The sequence below is a fragment of the Gadus chalcogrammus genome, chromosome 12 (assembly GCF_026213295.1).
Source record: "Gadus chalcogrammus isolate NIFS_2021 chromosome 12, NIFS_Gcha_1.0, whole genome shotgun sequence".
NCBI lineage: Eukaryota > Metazoa > Chordata > Actinopteri > Gadiformes > Gadidae > Gadus > Gadus chalcogrammus.
In genome coordinates, this window is record NC_079423.1 from 3,961,216 (window position 1) to 3,973,248 (window position 12,033).

Sequence of the window (12,033 nt, forward strand, 5' to 3'; positions counted from 1 at the left end):
GGCTGGCCAGGCCATATCAGCTAGGATGTGATTTAATTGAAAATATTACAGAAATCAAAATAGATTGTTATTAACAACAGATGTGTCCCGGCTATTCGATCTATAGGCTAGTTGAAAGCAAAAATATGTGTCTTATAAAAAAAAAAGCTTTACAACTTTGTGCAATGTAGGCTACTGTGAAATTGTTCTTCTATAAAAAAAAAAAGATGTAGCCATTTCCATAACTTTATTTATATGTAATAAATTGGAAAATGATAAATATTAAATATGCCGGAGCTCATTACTTTGTCGGCAGCAGAAAGTGGCCACAGATATCGTTATACGGTCCTCTTTGCGGCAAAGCATACTACCGTCATGTACAGATGGAGAAGCTCTTCAAAGCTTGAAACAGCATGGCTTTTGTTTCAGGTATTTGGTTATCATTGGTGCCTTGAGGCCAGACCACCATTTGACGCGGCTTTTAGGGCTCCTCGGTGTTTTTTATATTTCGTTGACACTTGCGCCCTCTGGTGGGAAATTACAGTAACTGTTAATGTTCAAGACTCAGTCGGACGGACATACAGCATGTACCGTTCGAAGTCCACAGTTAAGCGCACACAGCTATATATATGCACACGCAATATCTCTTTCTAACACACACAAACACAAACACAGACACACACACACACACACACACACACACACACACACACACACACACACACACACACACACACACACACACACACACACACACACACACACACACACACACACACACACACACACACACACACACACACACTCTGACAATGTTACGCGTGAACCCAATCACTAAAATTATTGAAAGCAGGTAGGCTACTTAACTCAGAAATTAGTGCAGAACTAGGGAAAGTAAATAATCATAATCTCTAATGCCTCAACTGAATAATCTCTTACCCTCTCTAACACCTGAATTTATCTAACCTCCCTAAAATGAACTTTCTCTAACATCATACCTAAACCTAAAATCTCCTAACTAATATACCGAAACACCAACCAAACATTAGCAAACAAAAAGAAATGGCAAGAGTTACATTATAAATCTTTTATTGAAATATAAATCATCTGAATGTACATAATGTATAGGAAAACAGAGTAATAATGTGTGTATTGGGAGAAGCGGCCTGGGGCTATACTGACCCAACGTACCAACGGAGGTGTAGGCTACCACAGGGAAGGCAGTACTGAAGCCAAGGACAATGCGTACAACAATATTAGCGCAGCAGAAGATAAAGAAGGAAAGCGCACTGGCGCCAATTTGTCTCCACGTATTCCAGCCGGCAGTAGGGCAGAGAGGGGATAGTGCCAGTGAGAGGGGTGGAGAGTTTGGGTGTACGGTGCGCTGGATTTAGCTGGAGGATCAGGAGGAATACGGCTTCTGTCCAAGTGTCTGGGCTCCGATCCAAAGCCCTCGCCTCCAAAGGAGCTAAAACACTTTCTTCTCCCTATTCTCCTTTCTGGTGTATTTTTATTTGTATACTAAGGTTCTACTTGGTAAACAAATATGCTGGTATGGCTATATATCTTCTAGCTACTTTTTGGTAACATGCAGAGTAAGGCATAGATTTTTATTTTTATTTTTGTCATTGTGGTGCGTTATATTAGGCAAAAGGAAACTTATATTAAAGTGTGGTCGACTGAAAGTAATTAAACTGAAACAAACATAGTCCTCTGTGCTTTGGTAGAGAATCATTTCTTGTTGTAGTTTCCATGACTAATACAAATGAACAAGGTGTGTGTCGTTGTGGAGCAGTACTTCAAAACTGCAGTGTAAAACGTTATGAGCTGAAAGTCCTCAATTGACCAGAAGTGTAGTCCATTGTCTGCCACATTTTGAGTTTGGTTTTCTATTTCTGAACAAGGCTCAACCATCGGATGCAGTGGATTAATATGTGCTTCTTTTTTCATATAAAATACTGTAATCTTATTGTCAATAACTCTGTTATATAAAATCACTCTCAATCTATGTACAATACAATCACGCTGGGCTGGGCTTTCTTAGACACACCCATAACTGGAGCAAGCTGTCATGGGAAAGCGGAGACGGTACAAATAAAGATTTGACTTCGGCACGTCCGTTAGTCCTCTCCTCACAACTCTGTGGCAGTTCTCTAATATTCACAAACATTACATGTTTACACATTGGTGACGTAAAAAAATATATTTGTACCGCTGCTTTTCGTTAACCGTTGCTTTAGCCATTTCATGAGCCGTTTCATTAGCCAACATAATACTGTCACGTACAAAAATTGTAACATAAAATTTGTGCTTTTTTTAATCTAATGAGACTGATTGTACCAGCATCAGGTGATAATTAGGGAGGGGGGATGTGGTTGAGGGAGGGACGAGGGGGGGGGGACTATTGATTGTCACTCACGATCTCTATGTAAACCAAGGAAACTGGCCACGTCTAAACAGTGGATCTCTAGTGGTTCTGATAAGCTAATGCAGTGGTAATTTTTCACCCAAACAACTGAATCCTCCTTCCTCGATTGTATCGTTGCACGTATATTACAAAAAAATGCCCTACGGAATAAGAAACCTCATCCCTCCCGTTTTTGGATTTTCTTTCTCCCCGGTTGGTGCGTGGTTAGTCCGTTCTCACGCTACCAAACTCTGCTCTGGAACCCCTGGCTCGGAGAGTCCATTCATTGTCGTTGTATTCACCACGTCCTCCCTCCAGACCACTAGGGAGCAGAGCCCAGGGAGACGTTTCATGAAGTCAAACACCAAAAGACCCCCCCCCTCCCCAAGAGAACAGGACGAAGTGGTATGTGCTTCTCTCCTCCTGGTGGGGCAATCCCGGTCAAGAGGCAGGTTTCGGAGGTGAAGGGCTGGGGGGGTATCTGAGAAGGTCCATGTACCAAAGTCTAAGAGGGTCTCTGAGGGTCTTTGGGGGGAGGGGAGGGTCTGGAGGAGAGTCCCGGCAGGGGACATGAAGGTCACAGGAAGCTGTCCTCCACCAGGTCGCTGGAGTCCAGACACATGTCGTCCAGCATGGTGATGTCCTCCAGGGTCTCTCCCTCTCGCTTGGCCAACGTTGAGATGCTGGAGCCCGTCTCGATGGCGCTCTCATCAGAGGTCTGGGAGCTACGGGAGGACACCAGGAACATGCTCAGCATCTCGCTAGACCTCTACATTTTACATTGAGGGCATTTAGGAGATGCTGTTATCCAAAGGGACTTACAATAAGTACATTTGTCAGAAGAAAGAGAAACAATACATCGCTGTCGGTACGAAAAGTGCTTAGCATTTATAATTGCTAGGTTAACCCATTCCCCGTAAACAACAAAGATAGCTAGGGTAAGACGCTATTAAGTACTATTTTTATGTGTGAGGACATACAACATACAATAAGTGTGTACATTACAGTTTTTTCCTATCGTTTTAGGCAATTTACCTAAACCATGTTCACATTCCCTAAACACTTCACACAGTGAGCATACCAGTACACCATGTGAACCAAACTGTGGTTACTTGCCCCTATGCTAAGATACAAATGCTGGCAATGACGCCTTCTTCCAAATTTCATGGATACCTGCCCCAGTCAATGTTCACTACCGGCAAAACGCTGTGGAACTACAGCATATTTTACCAATGTTTAGATACTCTGTTCAAAACAGTGAACTTTCTGTTCAAAACCTAACAGTAATTTAGATCACTGTAGATGGAAAGATGCTGCATTTGGACAGACAAATGAAGTTACATGTTTGAATAAGAAAAAATATTTAGTTTATAGTTTATTTATTTTATTTTACAGTAATTTAGATTTTTTTCCCCCTGTGCACCATAGTTCTTGGTGAATTGGCATGGAATTACTTTTTTTACGTAAAAGCAACACTACATACAATGATCTGTACAAAACACAGAGGATAAGTTTTGCAATGCAAAACATCTGGTGGTCATTTCAGCTAAAGACCTACTCAGCTAAAGAACTACTCAGGTGTTTTACATGTAATTTGTGCCTCGTTGAAAAAGGGCCTTCTTTGTTTCTGGATCATATATTACGTACTTACTGTATGTAATTTGCATTACAAAAACTGAAAATTGTTATTCTCAGTTTCTCATAAAACACTTACAGTATTTACTGTATTTACAATTACAGTACATTTACCACACTCAATTGTGACATCTTTTGTGGGAGGTAAACCGACATATGAACACTGTCAGCAGATACTTGGCTTGGATTGTCATACTGTAATATTACAAACTTTATTACTGTAGTCCAAAGAAGTGTTTGTCTGTGTTTTTTCTCTTTTTTTCAATGCAACACTACAGGAAATCTATGCCAAACTGGAGGACACAGCAACATTTTATATATGCAATTGGCAATGCTTCAAGATGTTAGTGTTTTTTAGGTCATAGTGTTCTGAGAGGAAACATGTGTTAAGTTATGGCAGCATTGTTTGTGGTGTGGTTGTTGTAGTGCATTTTGCACCAAAGGTTAACAGATATGCAGAGGTGTGTGTCTCTAAAGCCCACTGTGTTAAGTGATAGGGAAAAGTGACCATAGTATGGGTACATGACCGAAAACGATAGGAAAAAACTGTAAGTGCCAGGACATACAACATACAGTAATTGCTAGACCTTTACATCCATGTGTGACTGTGGTGGCACTTTGATGTTGTACCCTGCCTATTTCAATATTTATCATGAATCTATTTGGGGTGGGACTGTATTGTATTGAAAACATCTTAGTCAATGTGTCAGGGTTAGCCAGGATGCTAGGTTACATCTGCAGTTCCTTGGCATGACTTTTTACTAGGGTATTTTAGTGGATGCTTTTATACAAAGCGACCTACATTGATTTCAGATACAGGTCATTAAGCATCTTGCTTAGGGATTTTTCTGCTGATTTGTGTAATTTCTATACCCATACCAAAGTATGGTATAAAAATAAATGGCAACAAATAGCTGAAAGATATGCCTTGAGCACTTTTAAAAAACGATATAGTAGCGAGTATCTGTAGGAATCCCAAACAGACGTGATGTGTGTATAGTAGTAGTTATTGTAGGTACAGCACGTTCAAAAACGCATCACAAAAAATTAGTGTGTTGGATTTGAAAGAGCTATCATTTGAATGTAATGGAAATGACCTAGCTTTCTGTCAGCTACTAATGAGTGAAATGCGCTAAGAGAATATCTGTAGTGGTAGACTGTGTCTGCCTCTGTAGGAGCCAATTTCAATTCAAGAACGCTCCTGGGACATTTCTGACCCATCGGGACCTCTTTTCCGTTATCGGCTCGGGGAATCCGTTGCTGCCGGTCAATCACGGGTCAGTGAATAGCAACACTTCCAAATGTCAGAGAAATCTGACATTTGGTAAGGTCGTAAAGCGAGAGCAGCTTCAACCCAGGTTTGCAAGAGTGTGCCAACTGCTCACCTGTGGCGGTTCCTCTTGCCGTACTCGTCGTCCGACAGCGGTTCCAGGTCGGGCAGGGGGATGATGTAGCCGCTGTCGGAGCTGAGGCGCTGCTCGTCGAAGCCGCTCTCGCGCTCCTTCAGCTTGCCGTGGTTCTTGTAGGCGATGCCGATGTAGGCGTTGTCGTCGACGGGCAAGTCCGTGTCCACGCACACGCGGGTCACCGCCGGGTGGTCGCTCTTCAGGAAGTCCTGGTTCACCCGGTCGTAGCACTGGAGGCGGGAGGAGGAGGAGGAGGAGGAGGAGGAGGAGGAGGAGATGGGGAGGAGGAGGGGGAGGGGAGAGAGAATTTAGCTAGGTTATTTATTTTCATATTCCTCTCTTTTGAAGACTATTTTAATCGTTCAGATTTAGGAGGATAAGGTGGTAGGCATGTGGAGATGGTAGAAAAGGAAGGAGGAGGAAGGACAGCAATCGGTGGTAAGACTGGAGTCATGTGGCAGCAGAGGACTGTTTCATTAGTGTGTTCTCCATTCTTTTAAACCATCATTTTAAAACATTTATCTGTCCATTAAGTGCCTGTAAACCCCAGAACTAATCTATTCTATGCTCGGCCAATGGACCTGATAACGGAAGAGAGGCCGTTCGTTTTGCTTAAACCCAAATGAGCAAACAAGGAACTGCAGTGTGTGTGTGTGTGTGTGTGTGTGTGTGTGTGTGTGTGTGTGTGTGTGTGTGTGTGTGTGTGTGTGTGTGTGTGTGTGTAGTACGTGTGCGTGATTGTGTGTACGTGGGAGTGTGTGAGCATGAGTATGCGGAGACACTAAACCCTTGAACCCCCCCCATGCCACGTGGAGTGGCGGTGAGGTCCTTCATCGACCATGTGTGCTGCTGTGTTTAACAGCCTGAAGAGGCTCATTATGGCAGGGCGTTGGAGCACGGGGGTGGTGGGTGTTGGTGGGTGAGAAAGACCTCCAGCTGGTACATTGACCTTTTAATCACAGGTCTTAGCACCCACAGCACCCTGTTTTACACTGTTGTCACCCTGGGGGCCCGAGAAACCGCAGAAACACATAAAGACGCTAATACACACACATGCGCTCACGCTCTCTCTCTCTCTCTCTCTCTCTCTCTCTCTCTCTCTCTCTCTCTCTCTCTCTCTCTCTCTCTCTCTATCCCCCCATCTCTCTCTCTCTCTCTCTCTCTCTCTCTCTCTCTCTCTCTCTCTCTCTCTCTCTCTCTCTCTCTCTCTATCCCCCCCTCTCTCTCTCTCTCTCTCTCTCTCTCTCTCTCTCTCTCTCTCTCTCTCTCTCTCTCTCTCTCTCTCTCTCACTCTATCCCCCCCCCCCCTCTATCTCTCTTTCTCTCTCTCTCTCTCTCTCTCTCTCTCTCTCTCTCTCTCTCTCTCTCTCTCTCTCTCTCTCTCTCTCTCTCTCTCTCTCTCTCTCTCTCTCTCTCTCTCTCTCTCTCTCTCTCTCTCTCTCACACAGACACACAAAAATGTACACCACCCCCTATCATCACCCCATGGTCCTAGTCTGAGAGCTTTTAGTGAACGAGAGGGCAAGCGATCTACTGTGAAACCTTTTAACGTGCTATGCAGATAAACTAACAGATAAACTGGAGTGGTCTTTGGGCAGAACACATTGCATTGGCTCAGGAACAAAATGCCTCAGGGACAAAATGTATCAGGTTGTGGATGACTTTGTGAGGTCATGAGTGTGAGGTAGAAAGCAGGTGTTTAAGCGTGGAGAGGTCAAAGTTCAGAGAGTGTTGGGAGGAGAGACTCACTCTCTTGTAGCTGGAGGGAAGGAGGGAGGCCACAGCCTCAGTCAGTTCCATGAAAGAAGGACGCTTCTCAGGCTCACTGTTCCAACACCGCATCATCACCTCATACCTGAACACGCCCAGGTACAGAAACACACAGGTAGCTTAGCACAAAAGCTAACCAACACAGGTAGCTTAGCACAAGAGCTACTAGCTCAAAACTGCAGATAAAGAGGCTTCTTTTTTAGCATAATGGAATAATTCCAGTATAATTTATAAATTTGCTTTTGTAAATAACTATAAAGCTGAAGAAAGGTATATTTAGGAACGTTTACGTGCACACATATACAAATATGATGCAGTCGGGGTGCCACCTACATGTCGCTCGGTGCGTGCTCTGGCTTGGCCATCCTGTAGCCACTCTTGATCTTGTTGTAGAAGCTGGAGTCTACCACCATGCCCGGGTACGGAGTCCCACCTTCAAACCCACAACAACGCTCTCATCAGTTCCTGATACCTCCATGATCTCACTTCCTGTTACTTTGAAAGCCTTACTTTTGTATTTAATGTAATTTTTATGTCATACAAATGTTCCCACTGAAAATGTCCCATCAACTTCGGAAAAGTTTGACTCCAAATAAACATATACTGTATAGGCTCCAACAGTCGGATATATACACATCATTTATGACTTAAAGTTGTGTGTGTCTTTGATGTGTAAACTAACCAAGGGAGAAGATCTCCCACAACAGGATCCCGTAGGACCACACGTCACTCAGGGTAGTGTACAGGTTATCAAAGATGCTCTCTGGTGCCATCCACTTCACCGGCAGGAAGGTCTGTTCAACGCAAGACAATCACAATCAATATGCATACACATGGAGGCCATATCAATGCAAACAAAACCTGTATCCTATACATGGAAGCCATCTTCATTTCAAATAAAGCATATAAACCACAACCAATTGTCTGGGTTGGCCTTAGTAGAATAATTGAAATCTAAAAAATAGACACTTGAGTTGACCTAATCTGGGCACGCTCAAGGTTTTCGATCTTCTTTCCAGTCATCCCGATCGGACATGCACCCACACCATTGGTGATGTCAGCCAGATAGCAGTTATATGCCTTGCTGAAGGACATCTGGACCATGAGAGATCGAACTTAAATCCTTACACCTCCCCTTCTACAACCTGCTCTATCTGCTGAATTGTAGTGCTTTCAAACAAACAGACACACAGACAGACAGACAGACAGACAGACAGACAGACAGACAGAGAGACAGAGAGACAGACAGACAGACAGACAGACAGACAGACAGACAGACAGACAGACAGACAGACAGACAGACAGACAGACAGACAGACAGACAGACAGACAGACAGACAGACAGGTAAACAGACAGACAGACAGACAGGTAAACAGACAGACTTACGCTGCCTTTGGAGACATAGTTGTTGTCGTGCATGATGTCTCGGGCCAGGCCGAAGTCGCAGATCTTCACGATTTTCCCCTGGGACAGCAGCACGTTCCGGGCCGCCAGATCGCGGTGCACACACTGAGGGAGGCAGAACACATACACACCATCAGAACGACAAACTCAGCATCTTCCACCGTCCCTCACTGTTGTTTGTTTGCCAGTCCCAGTGCTTCAAGTCTTCGACCGACCCGACCGAAAACATCCGTTTTGTTATGCAGTCGGTCGGTCGGTCAAGCTTTTACTCGCCACATCTAAATCTGCCTCTCTGTCTGTGGGACATTTTTTCGGGGTATAATTTGTAATAATCCTTTAGAATTTCCACTTGGTGTTTCCTCCAACGCCTGGGCCTTAGTGTAAACATGGCCGGCCCTGACCAGGGGATAATAACCAGGGAGAGGGAATGAGTAGCTGGGAGCGAAGGCTAATTCTACCCTGGCCGGTCCCCGGCTATATTCAAACACACTCGCCTCTCGTCGTTGGCACGAGGGCGGCTTATCTCAGAGGAACCCTGGGTTTAAAAGCAGTCCTGCTGGGCGGCAGGCCTGTCATCAGCACAGGCCCAAAGCACCAGCCGCCGCCACCACCACCGCATCACTCCAACCTTTGTCACCGTAGCAACAGGTTCGCAGGTCACTCGCAGAGAGCCCACCAAGTGATGTCTTGCCAACCAACCAGGAAGACCTAGCTTTTAGTTTTTTTTTTTTTAAAACCCTGGTTTCCACTGAGAGTGGGTCTGACCGCTTTGGGACTGCACCCAGCGGCGGTGTTGAAGTTGGACTCACGTTCTTGGAGGCGAGGAACTCCATGCCCTTGGCCACCTGGTAGGTGAAGCTGAGCAGGTCGGTGGTGCTCAGGCCGTCCTTGCCATCTTCTGACAGCAGGTTGTCCATCTCACCGTCTGCATGGAAAAGAATGAATGAAATAAAAACAGGCAGTTAGGAGCCAGACTAAAAGAGGGGGGTGTCCGCCCGCTCACTGTAAATATAGCAGCGGCTGCACCAGCCAGGTTTTTGGCTCGCGGCAGGGGGAAGCCAGGGAACTATTATCCAGTCTGTGTAATTACAGGGCTGGGGTAGAGCTAGAGACTGACAGGGGTGCAGCCTTACACCAACATGGAGACAAATACAGCGCTAATGCCCGGCTAACTTAAGGAGTGCAGTGAGACAAGGTCGACTTTTTGAAGTTAAGGGTAAATTTAGTACTGAGGTTAGGGGATAGCAAAATTGTATGTCAGATGAAGGAAGCCCAATTTTGGTAATAGATTAAGGATGGACACTTTGGTAATGGTTAAGGAATGTAAGGTAAAATATGACGTCAAGGTTTAATATTAAGTTCAGGTTTAAGGTTTGTAGTAGTTTAGGTATTAGGTGAGAGTTGGTGATAGGTAGGAAGTTTAGGTGAAAGCAACACGTTGAGTAAATAACCACCATAATAAAATCTCCGATCCAACAAAAAGGCAGAGAACACATTAAGAATTTCTATTAAACAGTCAGAGGGCGCTCTCTCTCTCTCTCTCTCTCTCTCACCGAATTCCTTCTGCGAGGGGGGGTGATCGTAGTTGGAGCGCATGATGTCCGAGTACTTGGAGCTGTTCATCTCCAGCATGGGCACGTACTGGGTGTTGTCCGCCTGCTTCATGTCCATGTAGTCTCCTCCCTTGCCCTCAAAGGACAGGATGACGTAGCTGTGTGGCGAGATGAGGAAAAACCAGACCGGTTACAGGACGGCCTGGGAATCACACCATACTTCCCTATACTGCCCTGTTTTCATGCAGAGTTACAGATTTTAAAAGGGTTTTTTGAATGTTTGAATGCCTGTGACGATAGTACTGTGAATTCATGATTGACTGCAATTCAAATTTTCATAGTGACCTACTTCTAGGAATATAAAATGTAGGCCCCACCCTACTTTATGCAAAACTGCACATCAGAATCCTCTTAGTTTGAGAGCGCGAGCATTCTATGTTCCCTCTCCGTGGATTTTAACTGTGATTGTTGACATTACGCTTGAGCAATATTATGTTGCTTTGGGGTAAGTTTAGGTATAAAGCTAGAAAGGGTTTTGTTACGGTATTCAATGGTTACGTTTATGTAAAGGGGTATGGCGAGATAAAGACTGGGTAAGGGAGTGATGCATCGTGGGAATAAGGACCACACATGGTGGTAAGGAACACCACTGACACATCTCTGTGGTGGGGTTGAGGTGTAGTCGGCGTGACTCATTCAGGCAACCCGGTTGACCCCCTTGGGGGGGAGAGGGGGGGGTGACGGGTTGGAGGTGGAGGTGGTGGTGGTGGTGAGGGGGTGTTTGGTTCTCAACCACATCGACACAATTAACAGGTAGCTCTATGGTAATAGGGTTAGAGTGAAAACGAGATCACTTAAGAGCCGGGATTGGATTACGTGAAGATGCCAGACAGGCTGGGGGGGGGGGGGGGGGTGGGGGGGGGGGGGGTGGGGGGGGGGGGTTGGGGGGGGGTTGTGTGAACGGGGTTGGTTGAGTGTGGATACTTTATCATAGAACATAACAGTACTACATAACACTGACATTTTAAACATGTTTTGGGTTCCTGGTTAAGAAGCTATTACATTTTGTTTGCAAATTATATTTTGATAGTTTATTATAATATTATTATATATTAGGAGGTTGTGGGTGTGGCTCCGGGTTGATTGAGGTTGTGGGTGTGGGTCTAAGGTGAAGGAGGTTGTGGGTGTGGGTCTAAGGTGAAGGAGGTTGTGGGTGTGGGTCTAAGGTGAAGGAGGTTGTGGGTGTGGGTCTAAGGTGAAGGAGGTTGTGGGTGTGGGTCTAAGGTGAAGGAGGTCGTGGGTGTGGGTCTAAGGAGAAGGAGGTTGTGGGTGTGGGTCTAAGGTGAAGGAGGTTGTGGGTGTGGGCCTAAGGTGAAGGAGGTTGTGGGTGTGGGCCTAAGGTGAAGGAGGTCGTGGGTGTGGGTCTAAGGTGAAGGTTATGGGTGTGGGTCCGGGCTGAAGGAGGTTGTTGGTGGGACGGAAGGTTACCTGCGGCTACTCTCGTCCACCGGGTTGATGCCAAAGATGTCCAGGTTTTTCCGGCTCTTTTCTGGCTGCACGTTGATGAAGTTCTCGCGGTTCTTGTGGAGGTAGTTGACCAGGTCGCCATAGAGACAGTACTCTGTGATTATGTAGATGGGACCTGGTGGGGGAGAGAGTGCCGGGAAATGGTTTCATTACCATTATCACTCCTATCCTGACCATTACCTCATCCTTTCTACGCTACTTGTACATTATATTTAACTTTGTTTCAGCTTTTCATCGTGCTTTCAATGTAAGTTTTCTTTCCTTTTCCTTTCTTTAACTTTTCCACTGTTCTGGCAATGGCAATGTTTATTTTCCATGACAATCAAGCTCTTTTGAATTGAATTGAGGGAC

General features: G+C 45.2%; 1 protein-coding gene across 1 annotated transcript in view; it reads right to left on the bottom strand.

Moving 5' to 3' along the window:
* Positions 1-1,064: 1,064 nt before the first annotated feature.
* Positions 1,065-12,033, bottom strand: part of pdgfra (platelet-derived growth factor receptor, alpha polypeptide) — a 28,250-nt gene continuing 17,281 nt past the window's right edge. Inside the window, exons 21-29 of the mRNA XM_056603203.1 lie at positions 11,644-11,797; positions 10,156-10,313; positions 9,412-9,527; positions 8,585-8,707; positions 7,880-7,991; positions 7,531-7,630; positions 7,177-7,282; positions 5,407-5,657; positions 1,065-3,111 (exon numbers count right to left, since the gene is read on the bottom strand). Coding sequence (XP_056459178.1) covers positions 2,964-3,111; positions 5,407-5,657; positions 7,177-7,282; positions 7,531-7,630; positions 7,880-7,991; positions 8,585-8,707; positions 9,412-9,527; positions 10,156-10,313; positions 11,644-11,797 — 1,268 coding nt within the window. The 3' untranslated portion in view covers positions 1,065-2,963. The remainder of the gene's footprint in view (positions 3,112-5,406; positions 5,658-7,176; positions 7,283-7,530; positions 7,631-7,879; positions 7,992-8,584; positions 8,708-9,411; positions 9,528-10,155; positions 10,314-11,643; positions 11,798-12,033) is intronic.